This window comes from Balaenoptera physalus, assembly GCF_965194825.1.
Source record: "Balaenoptera physalus genome assembly, chromosome: 9".
Taxonomy (NCBI): domain Eukaryota; kingdom Metazoa; phylum Chordata; class Mammalia; order Artiodactyla; family Balaenopteridae; genus Balaenoptera; species Balaenoptera physalus.
In genome coordinates this window covers 9,060,511-9,083,045 of record NC_138888.1, presented here as the reverse complement: position 1 = coordinate 9,083,045, position 22,535 = coordinate 9,060,511, and the positions used below count along the sequence as shown (strand labels likewise).

General features: G+C 48.1%; 1 protein-coding gene across 5 annotated transcripts in view; it reads left to right on the top strand.

Annotated features, from left to right (window-relative positions):
* TULP4 (TUB like protein 4) overlaps window positions 1–22,535 on the top strand; it is a 236,609-nt gene that overhangs the window by 193,802 nt on the left and 20,272 nt on the right. For all 5 annotated transcript variants that reach the window (XM_082475536.1, XM_082475533.1, XM_082475537.1 and 2 more), the window contains 5 exons: window positions 719–899; window positions 3,270–3,404; window positions 6,878–7,044; window positions 16,181–16,405; window positions 17,532–17,766. In XM_082475536.1, coding sequence (XP_082331662.1) covers window positions 755–899; window positions 3,270–3,404; window positions 6,878–7,044; window positions 16,181–16,405; window positions 17,532–17,766 — 907 coding nt within the window. In that variant the 5' untranslated portion in view covers window positions 719–754. The remainder of the gene's footprint in view (window positions 1–718; window positions 900–3,269; window positions 3,405–6,877; window positions 7,045–16,180; window positions 16,406–17,531; window positions 17,767–22,535) is intronic.

The following is a 22,535-nucleotide window of genomic DNA, read 5'->3' as shown; positions in this document are numbered from 1 at the left end:
GTGCTTTAGCCCTGGCCGTGTGTCTGCCTGCGGGCCGGGTGACTGGGGGGCCCCTAGGAGCGGCCCTCAGCACACAAGGCGTCAGGCGTGTCTCAGCTCCATACCAGCAGTGCTGGCACTTAGCTCCCTGGATTGTTTTGACAGTTAATGAGGTAAACTGGTTAGAATAGTGCTTAGCCCAAAGTAAGCACTTAATGAATGTATTAATACCATTAATTCATTATAACATTATTACTTAAATACATCAACACCATTATTTGTCTCAGTGAAATAGAACATGAGACAAACATGCTTACATACACTTAAAGTTTTTCTTTAAGAGATGTTTAACAATGAACCTCTGCTGCTGCTGCTTTTTTTTTTTAAGAAAAATAAGAGAATATTACCCTCTTCTTAGCCCTCCTCCTTCAACCGAAAAAAACAAAACAAAGAAAAACAACCCACAAAAGGTGAAACAGTGATTTTGCCAGTGTTTGAAAACGTCCACATAACATAATGAATATATTTATTATAGCATTAGTCACATTTCACTGATAGAGGACTAAAATTCTTCCAGTAATAGCCAGCTAAGTTTCCGCCACTTCCTGCTTTGTGTATTTCCTCAGTTGCTTACCTGGTCTCTTTCTTTAGTCCTGGTGGACAAGTCAAGGTGGTGAGGTTTGCCAGAAACCACAGACCTTTCTCCCCGTCCATCACGAGTCCTGGTCCTTGGTTGCAGGTGCTGTTTGGCACGGCGGACGGGCAGGTGATCGTCATGGACTGCCACGGCAGGATGCTGGCCCACGTCCTCCTGCACGAGTCAGACGGCATCCTCAGCATGTCTTGGAACTACCCCGCCTTCCTGGTGGAGGACAGCAGCGAGAGTGACACCGACTCCGATGACTACTCCCCGCCCCAAGGTAGCTCGCGGGCTGCGTGGGGACGAGAGTGTGGAAGGAGAATGAACCCCTCCGCAGGGGAAGGGACAGGCCCGCCGTGCGCACGGCTCCCTCACCTACTGGGCAGGGCTCTCAGCGGAAGTGCAAGGCAGAACTGGCCTAATCTCTGTTCTTGGTCGGACCGTCTTCTCTCCGCCATCCCTTTCTGCAGAATCACCGGTCAGGTTGATGAAGCGCCATTGGCTTAGGTTTTCCGAGACATAAAACAAGACTTACGGCCGTTTCCATGTCCCTGGGGTGTCGTGGGACTTAGCTGCTTAGTGAGAGTAGGGAGAGCTGAAGATGAAAAATCCTGTGCTATTCCTATACCCTAATCTGTGGTGTTTCAAATCCCTAACGTTATTAAAGCCCGTAGCTTTAGTTGTGTGGGGAAAGGATTAGCTCTGCCCATAGTGAAGGCCAGTGCACTGGGCTGGTATCCATGCCCCTGTCTTTTTTATTTCAGGCAGAAGGTCTGCCCTTTCTCAGTTCAGGTGAACCTGCCGCCCTCACCCCCGGCCCCAAGCCTCACAGTGATGTTAGATTAGAGTAGATGACATCGGAGTTTTTTAACATTTGGACCGGTAATGAAAGATTGTTTCAGACCCTTGGTGGGGATAATTTCAGGTTCCAGCTTCCTTCACCCCTTGCAGTGTGTCTTAGCCCCCAGAGCAGAAGCGTTTAGTGTCGACGCTGGCCATCCCCAATGTCAGCCCTCAGCACTGGCCCACTCAGGGCTCTGGCTCTTCCCCAGTGTCCCATCCCCTGCTCCAACCTCTTTTTTTAAAAGGAGAATATGTTGCGAATAGTGGAAGGAAAAGACTCCCCGTGGTCACCTGCTGCGGGACTTCCGGGCAGCTGTGCTCACACGGCTGGCTGAGTGCCCTTAATGGGCTAAAGGCACACGCTGGACAGTTTCTACCCTTCCCTGGGACTGTGGGCATGTTCAGCCTGTGAAGGACTGGTCCAGGGAGAGGATTTTTAACTTTCTCCCCCATCAGCATCCGCCCTCACTGATACTTGGAGTCTTCTCCCTCTTGTCCCAGACGTGATAAAGTGTCATGCTTCCCAGAGACGTACACATATACATAGTCACTCATTCAGTTAGGGAGAAGGCAGTGTTCAGACCAGTAATGAAAGATTGTTTCAGACCCTGTGAAAAAAATGTAGATTGGCGGTAGCGTTTCAGGATTGGTGGGTCTCGGGAGGGAGAGCGTTCTTCGCTCCTGGGAATCCATCCCCTAGTGGGGCCCCAGCCTTGAGCGAAGTGCTGGTCCTTCCTCCGCCTCGTGGTGATGAAGCCAGTGTCTTTCAGCATTGGACTCAGCGTCCTTTTAAAACAGAACTTTGCTGGATTGAATGCATATTTGCTTATCCACACTTATTAGAGGAAGAAACAAGATCCAGAGACCAAGTTGATAAAGCAAGTCCAGAGCAAGTCTAAGAGCGGAACGCAGTTCCTGGCTACTGCTCTAACCTGTCACCCTCTTCAGAAGCAGAGGGCCGGTTTGGAGGAAGACTGGGATTTGCCTTTCAGATAGGGCAGGGTGTTTCTTGGTGGCCTCGGGAATTTGAGCACAGAGGTAGGTGCCTGCAGCATCTTAAAAGTGAAGCAAAGGAGAGTCATAACTGGGGATCCTGCACAGGCGGGGCTGAGCGTGGTGAGCGAGCAGACGTCAGGCTGGCCCGCCCCGGGTGGGAGGGTACAGAGCATTGTCCCTCCCGGCCCCTTCCTTAACGCACAGTCTCCTCGCACGCACAAAGCAGGGTTCCTTTCTGCTGGCTGTGCGCTGGGTGTGAGCCACATCCGACCTTGGCCTTCTCCCCAGACGTGGGGTCTCTTCTGGTAAAAGCAGAGAAGTCGTGGTGACTGCTCACTTCCTATAATGTTCAGTGAAAGTGTGTTCAGTGTTGGAAGGCAGCTTTTCTCTGTACATTGGACCAGGATTAAGAAAACGTTTTCGTCCCTCTTCCCACCATCCTTATACGTTACGTGACATTAAAATAATTTACGTTTGCACGTCATCAGAAACATGTAAACCCGTGACCACAGAGGTTAATAAACTCTGCACACATTCAGCACGGCATACAGAGCCCAGGGAGCCCTACTCGGTGCCCTCGGGGCTGCGGTCCCCAGCGCCTCTCATTCCAGGGGCTCCGGGAAGCGGCCCCGGTGCTTCGTGTGGTTCCTGAGTGCTGTGCAGCGTTGCCTCACTTGGTAAGATCCCAGCCCAGAGTCTGATCTGCACTGTCGGGCAGTTTCGAGGCCCTCCGCAGGATTGCAGCACGCGGGCCTGGATTCCGGTCACGAGCTTGTTGCCTCGTTTTCACTCGGCACTTCTGTCCCCGCAGATGGTCCAGCGGCGTATCCCATCCCAGTGCAGAACATCAAGCCGCTGCTCACCGTCAGCTTCACCTCAGGAGACATCAGCTTGATGAACAACTATGACGACTTGTCTCCTACTGTCATCCAGTCGGGGCTGAAAGGTACGGATCAGCCCGAGCGGCCAGCCTTCCGAGCTGGGCGTCACAGCCAGGCCTGTTGATCCCCGGCCTCTGCAGTGGCCTCTTCTGGGCTTAATGGAGTCTGTTCGCCCCTCTGCTTAGCTGACAAGTCGACTCCTATCTAGTCTCACCTTGAGGAGGGATTCCTGACAGTCCCCTTCGTCTTCACCTGCCCTTCTCCCCCCACGGCAGGAGTGATCCTCTCGGGTGTGGGCCGCTTGCCTCCAGCCAGCGCTGCGGGTGTTGGGCGGCAGCACCTGCCGTGCCTGCAGCAGCAGGTGACACACAAGACAGCCGAGGCCTCAGTGTGAAGGTCCGCAGTCAGGGGCTGATGCCTTCCTGAGGGACGTTAATGAAATGCTGTCTCAAGGGAAGATAGGCGTCCGTAAGCATTCGCAGTGTTCTGAATTTTGCAATTCAGGAATACCGTCGAGGTCGTGCCTCTGTTGAGTTCTTTGGAAAAACAGTTCTGTCTCTTCAGGGTTGAATGGTGCAGTGTAGGAATTCCAGGGCTGCTTCTGGTCCTCGAGGTTAAGGGACCTGCTGTAATCTGAATGGGAGCCGTGGCGGGGCCCGGCGGTGGGGAGGCAAACCGGAACCTTCAGTTCAGCTTGCTGCTGTCCTTCGAAACTGGCCGTCAGACCAGAGAGTCCTGGCCATGTTGCTTCTTGTCTGAATTGTTCAGGAATGCCGGGGATGTGGAGCGTCAAGTCCACATACTTAACTGTTGATTGGCGGGAATGCATCATACCTGCCTGCACACCCCACAGGCACTTAATTCTGTTTCAGAACTATTGGATATTCTTGGAAACAAGTTAAACTCCCTCTTTTAAGTGTCCCATTTGCTGTTTCAAAACTATAATTGTAAGGAATTATTTAGCCTATAAATTCCGGAGGGACATGTAGAAGTCCTTCTTTATTATCACAAATAGACCCGTTAGGAGCTGAGTAAGTTTTTTTTTTTACGATGATGATGAACTTAAATTCCTTGGACTTTTCTGTAAATTCTTTTCTGAATTTTCTGTCTTTCATGGAGCTAAAACAAAAAGATAGTCATCATAAATTCTCTCATATAGTTAGTGATCCAAGGTCTACCTTTGTTCTTCTAAAATTCTGTTTTTAAACCTTTTAACCAAGTTTATTAATTTCATCAGTACCTGCCTCTAGTTCTGCCGTCCTGAACTTCGTTCTCTACCAAGTGTCTGATCGGGACTGAAAATACCATAGTTACCACTCAGTTCCTTTGTATTCTTTGTAGGGTGAGTTTTTCAAATTTTTCACCGTCTTGGAAACTACCTATGGAAACTTTATTTTTTATTCCTTGGATGTATTCTTTTGTTCTCTATCAAACTAAATTACATTGGAGCAACCCTTCTAACACATTCCCACGATGGGCATGAGAGGATTGGGAACATGAAGGTGAGGTGACTTGGGGAGGTGACCCAAAGTACCCCTCCCAAATGTGAAAGTTCTTGACTTGAGTTTTATCCTAAAAATACAGGGAAATTTAGCATTCTTGTGATGACCTAACTAGAAATCTCAGTCTAATCTCAAAATGTTTTCAATCATTTATGCCCTCATGACACGAGATGCTTTTGCACTGTCTTCCCAATTTCAGAAAGTTAGGTGACGTTTCAGTAAATTGGTGTCATCCAGTAGGTACTGCATGTAGGCAGTTTCTCTCTTCTGTCTTGGTTTCAGAATATTTCAGTCTTACGTGTGGTATGGACAGCAATCGTTTTTTGAAAATTTATTTATTTTTGTCCACCACTTTATGGGATCTGTTAGTAAATACTGGGAAGAGGTCGCCAGGTGCTGTCAAAGATGGCTCGCCGCAGCTTCTTCCGTCTACAGTAACCTGTCCCATCACGGACAGGTCGGTCGTTTGACTCGCAAGGTGCAGACGGTCCCTGACTTACTGTGGTTAACCTGGAGTTTTTCAACTTTATGACGGTGCAAAAGCGATATGCGTTTGGTAGAAACCGTATTTTGAATTTTGAATTTGGATCTTTCCCCAGGCTAGTGATACGCAGTCCCCTCCTCTCTCGTGATGCTGGGCAGCAGCAGCGAGCGCAGCTCCCGGGCAGCCCCGCGATCCCGAGGGTCAAAAACCGATACACTTACAACCACTCTGTACCTGGACACTTTGTTTTTCACTTTCGGTACAGTGTTCAGTTAATTACGTGAGATATTCAACACTTTATTATAAAATAGGCTTTGTGTTAGATGATTTTGCCCAATTGTAGGCTAATGTAAGTGTTCTGAGCATGTTTAAGGTGGGTGAGGCTTTAACTTTAAGGTGGGTGAGGCTAAGCTATGATGTTCGGAAGGTTAGGTGTATTAAATGCATTTTCAACTTACAGTGGGTTTATCCAGGTTTACCCTGTTGTAAGCCAAGGAAGATCTGTAGACCAAAAGGGTCTAGTATTTCTTTTTTACTGTCTCAAAGAAACATCATCAGAGAACTTTTCCAGTGAAGAAAGGTGACTCCTGGTATTCCCCAGCTTGTCACCAACACTGTTATCTGTGTCATGTGCACAAGAACTTATAGTGCTGAACCCCTCGTGGTCTCCACGGCCAGCCCTCTTTCCCACCCCTGTCAACTCCATTTTCATTGCAGATTCGTGGGGTTGGGGGGATTTTGCCTTGCTGATGTTTGTTGAGGAAGTTCTGCCTTGAAGAAAAATGTGCTGAGTATCCCAACTTCGGGGGATTCCGTTTATCACAGAATGAACTGTAAATTCGTTCACCTCATTTGGGGTTTTTACCCTTTATTGTGACTTTCCTCTTTCTTGAGGATGTAGTGGGGAGGGAGGAAAAAGTCTATTTCCCCTCTACCCATCTTAGGCTCTCAGACCAGGCCCTGTAAGTTAGACTGACAAAAAACTGATTGACCAGAGAAAAACACACAGAAGTTTAACAACACACTCACTGTGGAAGCGCAGAGATGAGTAGCTCAAAGGGTTTAAATAGCATGTTAACAAAAGAACAATACATTTTTTGGAGAAGGGACAAGACAAGGAGAAGACTTGAAGTTTCTAGGACAGCAAATTGTGGGAAGGTAAATATATGGGGGAGCTAACGGAAGATAAGGGCCTGTTAGTAAAGTTTGTTATGCAGATTCCCCTGGTGTTGATAATGGTTTAGAGTTGTCACCAGTGGTTCATATCTGTCCTTCCTGGTGGGGGATGGGTAGACACCTTCACAGATTTATGTCCTGCTTTTAGGCAAGGAGGGGGAAGGGAGAGAGCTTTTCTTCTATCTGCTTCTTCTCCATTGCCTTCAGCTCTACATAATTCTCATGCCAATGTGGCATATTTTGGGGTGCACACTCTGTTATCTTTCAAGGAAAAATAATTCAGTCATGAATTCAGACTCTCACCAAGCCAGTGCATCTTTGCAGGAAAGCAAGGGTCCCACCCTCATGCTGACCGTTTTCCTCTTTCTGATTTCAGAGGTGGTGGTCCAGTGGTGCACACAGGGAGACCTCCTGGCAGTCGCTGGTATGGAACGCCCGACCCAGCTTGGTGACCTTCCCAATGGCCCTCTTCTGAAGAGTGCCATGGTCAAGTTCTACAATGTTCGTGGGGAGCACATCTTTACACTGGACACGCTTGTGCAAGTAAGGATGTGTGTCTGATGTGTTAGTTTGCACCCAACCTCCGTTAAATGCTCGTGAGCTGGTTCTACTCATTGTAATTATCTTTGACAGATTTTAATCTTTTGTTGATCTAAATTAAATTATGGGGTATAAACCAGAAGAAGTAAGGGAAAAAGAAGTTTTTGCCTTTTAACCAAAATACACCCATTTCCATTCCCAAATGAGTGCACAGTGAGTAAGCAGAGTGAGCTGGTATTTATCATCATTCTGAAGTAAAAATCAGAAACTTGCAGAGAAGTAAATGCTGAATTTACATTTATTTTCTCTGATTTTGTTTGTTATGCCAGTAATGTACTTTTACAGTTAAACTAAATTATTGTTAAACAGTAAGTAAAAAAGCTTAAAGATGTTTAAGAGAGTGTGCACATGTGGGCCCCTTTCTATTTGTTTTTATTTCCCAGAAATCTTTAGACCGCCTCATTTCTGGTCTGGATCAGTTATAGTGGAGGCAGAATTCCACTACAGTGGAGTGTAGTGGAGTGTAGTCTGAGAGTGAGTTGACGGTTGATGGGGGTGATAATAAACTAGGGACTTATGTCCTAACCTTACCCAGCTCATCAGAGAGACAGGTATACCAGATTTGGGGAAATTTGTAATTAGGTGCAGGCATTAATTATTTAAATGTATCTTTTTTTAATTGTAGTAAAATACACATAACATAAAATTTACTGTCTTAACCATTTTTAAGTGTATTACATTATTTTGTAACCAATCTCCAGAATTTTTTCATCTTGCAAAACCGAAACTATCTCTACCTTCTTGTTTCCGTGAATGTGACTGTTCTACGTACCTCATATAAGTGGACCCACACAGTGTTTGTCTTTTTGTGTCTGGCTTACTTCACTTAGCATAATGTCCTCGAGGTTCATCCACATTGTAGCCTGTGTCAGAATTTCATTCCTTTTTAAGGCTGAATAATATGCCATTGTATGTGCACACTACGTCTTGTTTATCCATTCATCCATCAATGGATGTCTGGTTTCCTTCCAGCTTTTGGCTGTTATGAATAATGCTGCTGCGAACAGGGATATACAAATACCTCTTTGAGTTGCTGCTTTCAGTTCTTTTGGATAAATGCCCAGAAGTCGAATTGCTAGGTTATATGGTACTTCTGTGTCTGACTTTTTGAAGAGCTGCCGTACTGTTTCCTGGTGGCTGCACCATCTTACGTTCGCCCCAGCAGTGCACAAAGATTCCAGCTTCTCCACATCCTCGCCAGCACTTGTTATTTTCTGGTTTTTTGATGATAGCCATCCAAATGGGCATGAGGTGTTATCTCATTGTGGTTTTGATTTGCATATCCCTGAAGATCAGTTATGTTGAGCATCTTTTCCTGTACTTGTTGGCCATTCGTATATCTTCCTTGGAAAAATGTCAATTCAAGACCCTTGCCCATTTCCTAATTGGATTGCTAGTTTTTTGTTGTTGTTGAGTTGTTATAGGATTTAAATGTATCTTTTGACAGTGTAATATCTTCTGTGGGCAGATAAGTGTATTTGTTTGTTCGTTTGTTCAAGCATCCAGCAAACATATTTTGAGGGGCTCCTACTCAGCTGGCCCTGAGCCCAAAGCTCTGAGTGCTAGTGTGTAGAACGTGATGCAGGAGCCCTTCAAGGTAACAAGCTGAAATCAAGCCCTGGCCAGAGCAGGACAGCGTGGTTTTAAAGTGAGAGTCAACGTTGCCCAGGCCGCCTCTGCAACCCTGAGGCAGAATTGGTACAGGCTGCCTGAAATTAGGAATGGGAGAGATTCATGTAGCAGAGAGACAGACCAAAACTGGAAGGAATTCAGGGATCTGCGAAGGATGGTAGAGAAATGGGCAGCCAGGGAACCTTGGTGGGTAGCATCTGCTCTATGACCTGAGACTGGCAAGTAATATAAAGTCGTAATAAGGCATGTTCAGGAAGAAGTGATAAACACAGGATGGGAAGCTGCGCTTGGATAGGAAATTCAGGTTCCTATTTTAGATGTGAAGTAGTTCTAGGTGATGAGGCGAACCCAGGAAGAGCTAAAGTGGAGCAGAGTTGAGGCCGTTAGCATGTGGCCAAGGTGTGTGGCAAAATAAATGTAGATATTGGAGTTCCTATGGGTTTGGGATTGAAGGAGAGATTACCTTGTTTACACAGTAATTGTTACCCTACTGCCAGTGCATTGCTTAATACCTCTGGCAGGTATTTACTTGCCTTATTTTCTTAAAGTCAAAGACCATGATTTGTTCATTTTTCTGATCTTCACTGTGCTTAGAATGTAGTAGAAGCTCGACGGCCTTAACCATTGCAAAAGTTCTCATCAGCTATCCCATGAAATTAACATAGGTCCTGAATTTAAACCATTTGAGGCTCAGGGATAAGAGAGGGGCTTGGCTCACCTTCCTTTGGAGAAAGATATTCACACAGTGTCTCAGCATTTTAATAAACTGTTGACTCTTTTTTCATTGGAGGGTCTGTTTCAACCACTGGAAAAATCTCCTCAATAATATAAAGTTAAATAATGATGCTATTAAAAACCAAGTACAATACTGATTATATGTAGCACCAACTTAACTGTTGTCTGTAATGATTCTAGAATCACATGTCTGTACTATGCTATTCAAGTTGTCCAAAGGCAGGAACGTTTTTATAGCAGGAAGGAAGTTAGGCAATTTATTGGGCTGTTTATAAAAAGAACTAAATGCAGTTTAGATTGGATAATTTATTTCCAAGTTAATGAGATTGTAGGTTATTGCATACAAAGCCGTTGCCCAGCACAAACTTGCGGCAGCCTCACTTTAAAACTGATTCTCCTGAGTTACTCATAACAGCAATGCCTGTGGCTGAAGCTCCTAGAAGGAAATACACTGTAATTTATTTTCTTTTCCTTCCTGTCGTAATTTAAAAGGCTAGAGTCAATCACACTAGGTGCTCTCTGTAACCATCTACATGTAATTGCATATCTGATCCTCTGACCACAGATTTTGAGGGTTAGCACCACTGACTGAAGTTCACAGGCTTCAGTAATTCAGGTCTGTGTGTTTTTTATTTGGTTGGATGGTTGGGTTTTTTGGGTGGGTTGGTTGGTTTGTGTGTGTGTTTTAGCTTTATGAATTTTTTTTACATTAAAGGCAAGTTGGTGGAGTTGCCTTATATTCTGTAAGGTTCAGGTGTTGCTGTAAGATATCTGGGTAGAAAATTAAAAGGGGAAGATGGTAGGTGTGGGAACCGAAAAATCAAGTGAGAGAGCGCATTTACGGTCATAGACTTCCGTGCTCTTGAAGGAGAATTCTTTAGCAAAACTATATTTGCCTTTTTTTGGTTGAAAATTAATTGTACCTGTTCTCTCAAAGCTGCCACAGGTGTGCTTTTCCCATTGTTTGCTGTAAGTAGCTGAGAAAGTCCCTTCTGGGCTGTCTGCTTATTAAATACAAGAACGGCATGTTCTTTCAAAATGGAGATTTGGGCGACTGAATCCTGAGCTAGCATTTTTCTTTTTTCTTTTTTTTTTTTTTTAAAATGAGGCTGGGAGTGGAACACTTTATTATTATTATTATTTTTAATTATTTATTTATTTATTTATTTATTTATGGCTGTGTTGGGTCTTCGTTTCTGTGTGAGGGCTTTCTCTAGTTGCGGCAAGTGGGGGCCACTCTTCATCGCGGTGCACGGGCCTCTCACTATCGTGGCCTCTCCCGTTGCGAAGCACAGGCTCCAGACGCGCAGGCTCAGCAATTGTGGCTCACGGGCTTAGTCGCTCCGCGGCATGTGGGATCTTCCCAGACCAGGGCTTGAACCCGTGTCCCCTGCATTGGCAGGCAGATTCTCAACCACTGCGCCACCAGGGAAGCCCCTGAGCTAGCTTTTATTACTGCAGCTTAGTTGGTGGCCAGATCATCGTAACTTAATATTCAAAATTGTCCATGGCTCCAGCCAACACAGTTTTACGGTGAACAGTCACCACCTTGGTCTATTTAAAAGTGAACTCTTCTGGAAGGCTTTCCTCCTGTGTACTCGCCCGTACAAACATTAAACACCCCCTTCTACCAGGGGCTGTGAAACATTTGAAGTGCATTTCCTCTAAGACAGAGATCCCCACCTTCTTCCTAGGGGAGCTCAGCAAGGAGGGAAAGCGACTGGGAGACAGGAGACCCCTCTGACATTCCCGGGGTCTGACTCCTCCTCCCGGGGCTCCATCAGCCAGCAGCTGCGTACCTGGATGGCCTCTTCTTCTCTCTCTTGGGCCAGTGTAGCTGGTTTGACCCTTTTGTTGTCTCTTGACTCTAATCCTGCTTGAATAGCTTATCTTTAACGTGGAAAGGACACCCGGCTTTTTATTCCCTTTTAAGTTTTTAGAGGACTTCTCTAGCCCCCTATCCTACTGTTGTTACCTCGTAGCATTTTTCACTAGCTGACACCGTCAGGTAGTCGGTCCCTGTCACAGAGCCTGAGGCACTTCTCTCGCTCCCCTCCCTCCTCAGAGCGTCAGCTCCGTGAAGGCAGGGAGTTTCTTTTATTCCGCGTCAGTCCCCAAACGCCCAGCATGTGTCTGGCCCACTACACACATTTGACAGGGGTTTACTGACTGACCGATGGACAGCTCAGGAGGCGAGTACAGGACTGGACGGATGCATGGCCTGGATCGTGTTGCAGCAGGAGATGAGGTCGGGAGGCATTTAGCGTCTCTTCGGTGCCGTAAGGGGTTGAACCAGGCTGTTGACCTTCCATGATGCTGTGGCAGCGGAAGTAGGGTGAGCAGACTAACCCGCTTTCCTCGTAAGTAGCCGGCGTCTGACACAGAGAGAGGGACAGCCTGACTGTCCATTGGCCGCTCCTCTCGTACCTCTCCGGCCCAGGGACACCCGGCATCGGGCCAGCAAACTCACCAAAGCGCCAGGTTCCCGCCACACAGATGCTCCCCGAAATGCAGCTCGTTGTCTTGCCCTTTTGCCTTAGATTTACGTGCCGAATACCTACACAAATTAAGTTCTAGCCATCGGTTCTAAAAATAGTCATTTTGTGCAATTTGAGAAAGCGATGAAGTCCACACATTGACAGCTGAGTTTCTCCCTAGCAGACGGCAGCTGTTCAGAAACAAAAACATTCATCTGCGGGAGTCGCGTCTGTGTGCACCCTCGCGTGTTCCCAGGTTCGCTGGAAGAGAATGTTGGACACGGTTCTCTTCCGCTGCAGCTAATCCTGGTGGGTGGGACGTGCCTGGGGAAGATGCGCTTGGACGCGCTCTGCCGGGGGCAGTGAGCAGGGGATTCCTGTTCTACTTGCAGCGGCGGGTCCCAGGGGCCGGGGCCGCTGAATCAGGACGCCCCAACCCTGTGTCTTCGGGCACGTGCGTTTACCACCGCCTTGATTCCTGTCCTTTCTGAGAAAACAGCACGCTTGTACTGAGGGCTTTGCAGGCTGGAGCGCCAGTAAACAGCACAGGAAGATGAGCACCAGCAGGAAATGGGACTTGTAAAAAGTAAGATGACATGTGAAAAACTATAAAAGTGTAAACAAGGTATAAAAGGGTTTTGTTGTGTGTGTTACTTTTCTTATTTATTTATTTCCAGCTTTATTAAGATATATTTGATATGGACACTTTGTAAGTTTGAGGTCTACAACGTCTGGATTTGCCATACGTATATGATTACTGCCGTGAGGTTAGCTCTCAGCTCCCTCATGTCACATAATTACCATTTCTCTTCTGTGGTGAGAACATATAAGATCTTCTCTCTTAGTAACTTCTAAGTATTTGTACAGTATTGTTAACTGTAATCACCATGCTGTGCATTGGATTCCAGGTAGTAGGACTTCCTACGGGCTTACAGGACTTACAGGGATCCTGAGAGGTCATGGCCCTACTTACTGGCCTCAGACTCAATGGTAACTATGACAGTCAATTTCCCCATGTCAGTGATGCCTCAAAATCTTCAGACAAGAGTATCAGCTTTCACTAGTTGTAAATTTTTCCTTACTTTTCTAATACAGCTTTAAGATTTATTATGGCAAAGGCACCAGTATTTATTTTGCTACTTTATTATCTTACGTGGGGCATATGCTGTAAAAATAAATTAAATGAGTGTGATTTCCCCCTTTGCTGAAATAAATAAATCATCACTGACTTGGGCAAGTAAGTGAATGCTGTACTATAAATTCCTAGTGGTCGTGGTCTTGTCCTGCTCTTAGAAAAGGGGGTTTCCTGGTCACCTTGCTCCAGGTAACAGGTCCTTTGAGACCCTGCAGGCATCACTCCTCCAGGCCAGATAATTCCAGGTCTTTTTTCCCGGTTCTAGTTTTCAGTCCTTTCACTCCTCCTTGCTGAGAATTCTCAGTTTCCCTCATTTCGCGACGCCGGGTGTGGAGGGCACAGCCCCTCCTCCACCTCGTGCTGCTTCACGCTCCCCCAGCAGCCCTGCGTGGCTGGGTTACCTCCGAGCGCGGGCCCACGTGACCCGGGGGCTCTTTTCTGCCGCAATGAGTTATTCCGGTCATCGCCCACTTGCGGTTTATGCAGCTCGTTTCTCCTCTTGTCTGTTTGCCTTTTCTACACATCCGTTGTTGCGTCTGTTTCTGAGTAAAATAGCCTTGACCAGGCGGATTAAGGGGAGAACTGTGGGGAGAATTTGGGTTCATGACTGTATTTGTGATTGACAGAGAGGCAGCGCGTTGTAGTAAGACGAGCATAGGCAGCGGGGTGGGGGATGGGTGAGAACATGCTCTCCTGTTGATCAGCTGTGAGTTACGTAGCTCTCTTAGTCTCAGTTTCCACATACGTCAGCTGGGAATAATGATGCCTGTGTGGCAGAGTTGAGAGGATTAAATGAGATCACACGGGTGCTTATTAAGATACCTTAATGTGCTACTGGAATGTAGTAAGTTTTTAAGACCTGATTGTTAATTTTTGTTAAGATGGGTAGTGATTATACCTGTAATTATAACAGATAGGATTTTTATCAGTTTATAGACTTGAAAGTCTATAAAGTGGTTTAAATTCCTTTTTACAAAGCTATGAGATAACATACTTATCATAATGATAATCTTATAGAAGACCCTCCCAAAACATGTAATCATCTGTAACACAGAGGTAATTACTATGAAAAGCAAACCAGGAGGAGGGAGGGGAAGAGAGGATGAATATATGTGTTCTTGCATTGTGACCACTGGGACATCAGGTAGATGGATTCAAAACTCATGGAAAATTGGAAGAAAGAGGTCTCTGGTATTTCTGCAACCAGTTCCAACCAAGTCAGATTGTGCTAATTGGAAATGGTTCTTCATTATTTGAGCTGTAGGTTGCAAATATTATCTTCGGAGACTTGGGGGTTGGCAGGGTGGTTTACAGCTTTAAGATCAAGCATGATTACGCTACTAATAGAGCTTTGTCCTCAACTGCACTTATGGGGGTTGGTCGTACGGAAGAAACTCTTTTCGTATATTTTTTATGTGTCGTCTGCCGTGTCTTCGGCAGTGATTACGTCTTGCTCTAACCTAACAGTTTCCTCTGTGGGGGTCTACCCTCTGTGAGGGGTTCTTTTATAAGGAGGCCCTTCTTGGAAGTACTCTGAAGCCACCAGACTGAGCTCCAGGCCCTATGATCCTCCTCCAGGGGACTGCGGCTGTGGTCCTACCCATCGGCTGCCCGGCCTCGCCATGATGGAAATGAAAGATGAGTTATCTTCAGCCTTGCATTTTTGTTTTGAATTCGAAGCCAGAATTAGCTGACCCTGGAGGCTATTTTAAGCAAGTGTCTTCATGTGTTTCTTTTATCTTGATGCTTGTCACTAAAGTGTTGTGAAAGTTCTCTTCCTGTTTTGTATAAAAGATCTGGTATCCCCACTTCTGATCTTTGAAACCCCTCAAGACTTCATTAAATTGGAATTCCATCTGTCTGGATCAGAATGAACAAATTCTCTCGCTGCTTCTCCATCACAACCCTCCATGTCTTTCTTTCTTCCTTGGCTGATCTTTCCTAGATGGCACCCCTGAGCTTTGGATTTTTTTTTCCCAGTGCAGCCAGTTTCTAACTTGCATACTTGGATTCCAGCCTGCCTCTTCAAAGTAAATAATGGCCACAAACCCCTAGAGCAGCTGCCACAGGAACTGTGTTCCTCTCTCTCCCCTTTCCGGCTCAAGGATGGCTGAGAATAACAGTGATTGAATATCTGTGGGCTATCACCTGTGATGAGTCCCAGAAGCACTCTGATATCTTTCATCTCCTTTAATCCTCACAGCCCCCTTTTTACTCATGAGAAAGTACGAGACTTATATTATTCCCTGGGTCATGAGCTTGTGACTCAAATCCAGTGTTGTTGATCTGACTCTGAGATGTTCCGTATCGGGACAAAAGGGAAGGGCCGTCTGGTCTACCTCCTCCCTACCTCTCCAAGCCTTGGAAACTACCCCTGTTACCTGAGGATCCAGGTAGCCAGAGCCTCAGTAAGGAATACGCGTTACTGTACCCCAGGCTGATTGCATCTCCTGGCAGAGATATCATTATATGGAGCTAAGTTAGGTTTTATGTCACCAAATTAAATGAGATAATACATGTAAAAGAATTTGGTAACACTATTCCGGTGCTTTGTGCTCTGGCCTGGGGATCAAACTACTTTTCAATGAAAATACTGACTTTTTTTTTTCTTAATTAATTTTATTTTTGGCTGCGTTGGATCTTCGTTGCTGCGCGCGGGCTTTCTCTAGTTGCGGCGAGCGGGGGCTGCTCTTCGTTGCGGTGCGCGGGCTTCTCATTGCGGTGGCTTCTCTTGTTGCGGAGCACGGGCTCTGGATGCGCGGGCTTCAGTAGTTGTGGCTCGCGGGTTCTAGAGCGCAGGCTCAGTAGTTGTGGCACACGGGCTTAGTTGGTCCACGGCATGTGGGATCTTCCCGGATCAGGGCTCGAAGCCATGTGCCCTGCATTGGCAGGTGGATTCGTAACCACTGTGCCACCAGGGAAGCCTAAAAATACCGACTTTTTATAATGTAGGATTTAATATCCTCGGTTGTGCTTTTTAAAACCAACATTCTAAAAATCTGTTAGATCGTTTTATTTTGCTTGACACAGAGAGCATGATCTTTCTTTGCTTTTCACAAGAGCAAAAGGTTACACGTAGTCTCCCTTCCCTTCCCTGCAGCGCCCCATCATCTCCATCTGCTGGGGACACCGGGACTCTCGGCTGCTGATGGCGTCAGGACCGGCCCTGTACGTGGTACGTGTGGAGCACCGGGTGTCCAGCCTGCAGCTGCTGTGCCAGCAGGCCATTGCCAGCGCCCTGAGAGAGGACAAGGACGTCAGCAAGCTGACCCTGCCCCCCCGCCTTTGCTCCTACCTCTCCACTGCCTTCATCCCCACCATCAAGGTAAAGCCTTCCGCCTCCTCCTTCCGCACCCTGCTGGCTGCCTGCCTGCCCCGGAAGGACCGCCGGGAGGAGGGCAGAGTCAGGGAGACGGGCCAGAGGCCCAGAGCAGGACCACAGAAGCCGTGCGGCACCCCAGAGTTCTGCCGTGGTCCTCCCCGTGTGCTGTCTGTCCCTAGCGTTAGTGTCCCTGGGGGACTCGCCTTGTGTGATGGATGTGAGCTTTCTTGTGGTAAAGGCAGTATTCCGAGCCTGACTGCTATGGCCTCCCGACGGTCAGTCCGTCCGTTCTGTCCTGACTTGCGGGCAGAAGCTGCCATTGTTCCCACGTGAGAAAGCGGGAAACGTGTTCCTAGAAGCCAGGTATCTCGCTCCATCAATAGTTACGAGAATGGTCGGGATTGAGCCCAGTTCAGTCCTAGGGCCTGCTTTCCTCACCACTGTGCTGAGGAAGCCGACCCCTGCCAGCACTGTCAGCTGTCCTTTATACGGGTTGTAACCCGGAAACTAGTCTGTTCGCAGTGGGGGTGTGTGGAACATAGCTGCCAGTTGCTGTCCAAGGGTGGGTTTCCCCCTTAGCCTCTGGCCCTCTGCACCTTAGGTTCTTTTCTGTATTCTCTTTTTTTGTTTTCTATCTTTGCTTCTAAGTATCAGATTGGCTTGTTGGTTACTTTTTTTGTAAAACAGAGTTTTAGAACCTGTTATGATTTTTTTTTTTCAAGTTGGTTTACAATCTTGGTTTTGCAATAGTGATTCTCAACCCTGGCTGCACATTGAAATCACCTGGGGAGTTTTTAGAAAATGCACATGCCCAGGCTTATCCCCTGGAGATTACAGTTTCATTGTCTGAGGTGGGATCCTGGCTTAGGTATTTTTTTAAAGCCCCCAAGAGATTCTTTTTTTTTTTTTTTTGGTCATACCATGCGGCTTGTGGGATCGCAGTTCCCTGACCAGGGATTGAACCCGGGCCCCAGCAGTGAAAGCACCGAGTCCTAACCGCTGGCACTCTGACACACACCCAGCGCCGTGAGTCCCTGTTTCACGGCACGTAGTTAACCCTTCCTGAGCTGCAGCCGGTGCGGAGTATCAGTGGTGCCCACACTCTCTTCCTTCTGTGTGCTGCCTCCAGCCCCCAATTCCAGACCCCAGCAACATGCGAGACTTCGTCAGCTACCCGTCAACCGGCAGCGAGCGTCTGCACTGCACCATGAAGCGCACAGAGGACGACCCCGAGGTGGGCGGCCCCTGCTACACGCTCTACCTGGAGCACCTGGGCGGGCTCGTGCCCATCCTCAAGGGGCGGCGCATCAGCAAGTTGCGGCCCGAGTTCATCATCATGGACCCGCGGACAGATGGCAGATCAGGTGGGGCCCCTCCCCCGGAGGCACTGAAGCCCTGTCGGGCGTGGCTGTGCAATAGCCTTCCTGGCGAGCTGTGCGGGGGGCGGGGGGGGGGGTAGCCTGTGGATGAAATGTGAGCCTGTCTTGGCTGGCGAGGCGCATCCCTGAAGCTGCTCCACTTCCAAAATCCCGTTAAAGTTAATGGCTCTCTTAATGTCCTTTCTGATGGGCTTTTAACAGCGTTTTGTACGGCTTCCGTGTGGCCAGGGCTGTAGGGGCAGCGCGAGCTCCAGTCGGGGGAAGCTGGCACGGGCCTTCTGGGAATGGCGGCTTCCTCTGTCGGTTACTTATCAGGTTCACTGAGGACCTTCGTGTGCTGTGGGGCCGTCGGAAGGTAGTAGTGAGGTGCTGTCTCCGCCCCCCAGAGGGAACGATAGAACTGAAGTTTTCAGACCCCAGCCTGCTCCCCACCTCCCACTAGCACCTTGTTTCCGCTCCTCTCTAATCCACCGTTAACTGCTTTTTAGCCGGCTGCCAAGGAAAATTGCTTGCTCACCCATAGAGGTTTTGGCGTGATGAACCACCCCTGCCTTCCAGAAACCCTCCTAGACTGGTCTTCATGACTCGGTGGTGTGTCCAGCTGCTCTGCGTACTTCTCTCTGGGAGCCTCGAGGGAAGGAACCGTGTTCTTTTTGTTGGTACCGTGTGTGTTAGCCCGGGGACCCCCACCTGGTGACTGGCATGGCCTGCGTGTCCCCGTCAGCAGGACCTGCCGGCCCGAAGGTGCTGCCGCCTCCCTGTGGAGTCTTGCCCGTCGCCCTGTCCCTCAGGGCCCGCGGTGGTTGTCACACCAGGGCTCCGTCTGGCCCCCGAATCCCAGGGGCCTGCAGGGAGGGAACTGAGTCATCATAGTACCCCCAGGGACTGGCACGCACCTGACCTTGAAACGACACGAGCTGAATTGGGTTTGTTTCCATTAGTTCATCTTTATTCTCTCCACTTCCTGTCTCCCACTCACGCTCCCGCCCATTAGACTGGGCTCTGCCCCTCATTATGTCCCCAAAGCCACAGGTCGTGGGACAACCAGAGTCATCCTAGTGTCACAGTGCAGTGGGCTTTCTCAGCCTCCTTGCCCCTCTAGTGTTTTATGTAGTCAATCCACCTCTGTCTGCTTTTCTTTATTCACTCAGCATCTGTGGCAACATTCTGCTACCAATGTTACTGTATAAAATTGAAAGCAGTACAGCCGTACTTACCTTAGTCAGATTTTTGTCTTCAGGAGCAGGGAGAGCAAGTAGAAGGAGTGGAGGCTGGTGCGGAGGCAGGTGGAGGCAGGAGGGCAAAGTGAGAAAAACGGGCGAGCAGTGGACGTTAACTTGGAAGGAAAATGCGTTTCAGGGGACAGGAAAGAAGAGAGCTGTTGACGATGAGCGTGGCCGACGAGGGGACGTGTGAAGAAGGGCTGAGCGGCACACGCGTCCCTGCTTCTCACGGGCGCTCTTGCCTCCCAGGTTCCTCCCGGGCACGTGACTTCATAGAGCCTGTGCTCAGGTGACATCTTGAGGGGAACTTGGGTGAAGAGCTTGCTTCTGTCCCCCGGTGCATGAATTCCCTGCTGAAGAACAGGACAGAAGCCGGGGGGTGGGGGGAGGGTGGGTCTGCCTTAGGCCCTGGGTCCGCAGCCTCCAAGACCGTGCTTGCTCGGAGCCCGGCCCGGCCGTCCCAGCGCCTGCTTCTCCTTGAAGCTCACATTGATCAGCTCGAACCACACCGGACTGGCTCTGTCACTGACAGTACTGACAGTACTGGGGGGAAGGAGATGTTTTATTTTTGTAGTTAAAAGAAGTTAAAAGTTGTAAAGCAAAGTGATTCAATAAGGTGTGTTTGGTGCCTACTTTGTACACGGTCCTTGAATCTCCTGCAGCTGTGAAGCAACGCCAGGGTGTCTCTGCTTTCAAGGAGTTTATAATCCCTTTTGGACAGCAAGACAACACTTGAAAAGTTCATTTAAAAAGTCAAGATTTAAATACCTTGAGACAAAAATAGAAGATGTGTCACAGGCAGAATATGACTAATTGCCAGCTGAATGGTGAATGTGAACGGGTGCAGAGAAGGAAAAGCTCCCTGACAAGGAGAAGCCAGGAATTTCTCATCGTGAGAAGCGGATTAACTCTTTCAAACCTCCACATCATTGTTTCTCACATGTGGTCCATGGGCCGCCTCCCTGTAAGTCACCTGGAATACTCACTTAAATAGAGATTCCTGGGCTTGCCCCTTAGATTAACTCAGCGGGTCTGGAGGGAAGCCTAGAAATCTGCAAATTAATGGGTGTGCAGGTGATTGTTATGTTCTAAAGTTTGTGATCCACTGTTGTAGATGTTCTCCAAGCAACTTAACAGATCTGTTCCTCAAAATTACCACTGTATGTTCTTACGATAGATAACATGAATCCCAATAATTTTTTTTAGCAAAAATCCACCAGTTCTCAAAAGGAATCCTTAGAGCTTGCGATGGACTGAATTGTGTGCCCCCCAAATTCACATGTTCAAGCCCTAACCCAGTGTTACTGTATTTTGGAGACAGGGCTTTTAGGAGGTAATTAACGCTGTCATAACGGTGGGCTCCTAATCCGATAGGATTGATAGCTTTCTAAGAAAATGAGGAGGGAGAGCTCTCTCTCTCTCTCTCTCCCTCCCTCGCTCTTGCCCTCTCTCGCTCTCTCGCTCTCTCTCGCGCGCGCGCGCGCTCTCCCCCCCCGCCCCCCGGCATGTGCACACACCAAGGAGAGGCCATGGGAGCACGTAGTGAGAAGGTGTGGGTCTGCAAGCCAAGGACACGGCCGTGCTGGCCCCCTGACCTTGGGACTTCTCAGCCAACATTACCTCACAAGCCAATTCCCCTCCTCTCGCTCCCTCTTCCTGTGTGTGTGTGTGGAGAACCCTGACTAATACAGACTGTAGTACTGAGAAGTGGGGTGCTGCTGAAACAGATACCCGAAGATGTGGAAGCAGCTTTGGTGCTGGGTCCTGGGTAGAGGCTGGAGGAGTTCCGAGGGCACCTTGGAAATATGGAAGTGAGGGCGATTTCTGGTGAGGTCTCGGGCAGAGTGGAGCATGCTATTGGAAACTGGAGGAAAGTGACCCTTGTTATGAAGCAGCAGGGCACGTGGCTGAAGTGTGTCCTGGTGTTTCGTGGAGGATAAAACTTGCAAGCCAGTGAAACTGGATATTTACCCCAGGAGATTTGTAAGTGGTTTGGAAGGAGTGGCTTGGTTCGTCTGGACTGCTTAGAGTAAAACGAGAAAGGGGAGGACGAATTGAAGAAGGAATTGTTAAGTACAAAGGAACCAGAACTTGAAGATTTGGAAAATTCTCAGCCTTTCCACACAGGATGAGATGAAGGCAGGCTGTTGGACATCTTGGATTTGCCAGGATGGGATGAGAGAGCTGTTTGTAGGAACGTACTCTATTCTTCAAGAGGGAAAATGACCCCAGCGGCGATTCAGAGGTCAGCAGGGCCACTGCCTCCGTTTCAACAGGCAAGACGGCCTCAGCCCAGAGCCTTGAACCCCAGCCCAGCATACCACGGAGGTGACACAGAGTATTGAACCAAAGGGGATTATTCTTGAGCCTTAAGATCTAATGGAATTCCCCTTACTAGGTTTTGGACTTGCTTAGGACCCATCACCCTTTCTTCCTTTCCTTTCTCTCCTCCCTTTTGGAATAGGAATCCCTCTCCTGTGCCTGTCCCACAACTGTATTTTGGATGCACATAATTTGTCTGCTTTCACTGGTTCACAGCCGGAAAGGAATTTTGCCTCAGTGTGAATTGTACCTTGAGTGTCACCCACATCTGATTTAGATGATATTTACATGAGACCTTGGGCTTTAGATGAGAGTGTTGATGCTGGTATGAGGTCATAAGACCTTGGGGGCTGTTGGGATGGGATGAGTGTATTTTGCAAGGGAGCTTGCCATGAATTTGAGCGGGGCAGGGGCAGCAGGGGTGGGATGCTGTGGGCTTTGTTTGGAGTTCGGGCTCTTAGGGGGGTTAAGGTTGAACGAGTCTGTTGTAAGTGTGGGGTGCTGATCCAGTAGGACTGGTGGCCTTGTAAGACGAAGGGAAAGAAGAGAGATCTTTCTCTCTCTCTCTCCCCACATGCGCACACTGCGGAAAGGCCTAGTGAGGACACAGTGCAGAGGGGACCATCGGCAAGAAAGGAAGAGAGCTCTCACCAGAACCTGACCGTGCTGGCACCTTGATCTTGGACTTCCAGCCTCCCAAACTGAGAAAATAAATTTCTGTTGTTTAAGCCCATGTCCGGTATTTTTGCCACAAGCCTCTTGCCATAGACACCTTTGCTGTGAAAAATAAAATAACTGATTGACACTTTGGTTTGACAGTTTGGTTTCGGCTGGTTGAAATGCACTAGCATTTCTCCCAGTTAGCGACGTTACTGATGGCTTTATTGGGCTGACAGATGACGATGATTTGCCCCGAGAGTTGGTTTCTTATTTTGAAACACACTACGTTGGAGGAGAAGGAAGCCGAGGGCCTCAAAGGTGCAGAGCTGAACCCATGTTTCTCGTAGAACTTTGGAACATTTATCAGTGGACGTGGGACTGTATGCCAAGCACACGAACAACAGTGTAGGGGCTTTCCCAGCGCAAGACGAAGCTCAGCCACAAAAATGCAGCCTAGTATTTGGAAACCCGTTATCTCTCTCTTTTTTTTTTTTGGCCGCACCGTGCAGCATATGGGATCTTAGTTCTCCTACCAAGGATCGGACCTGT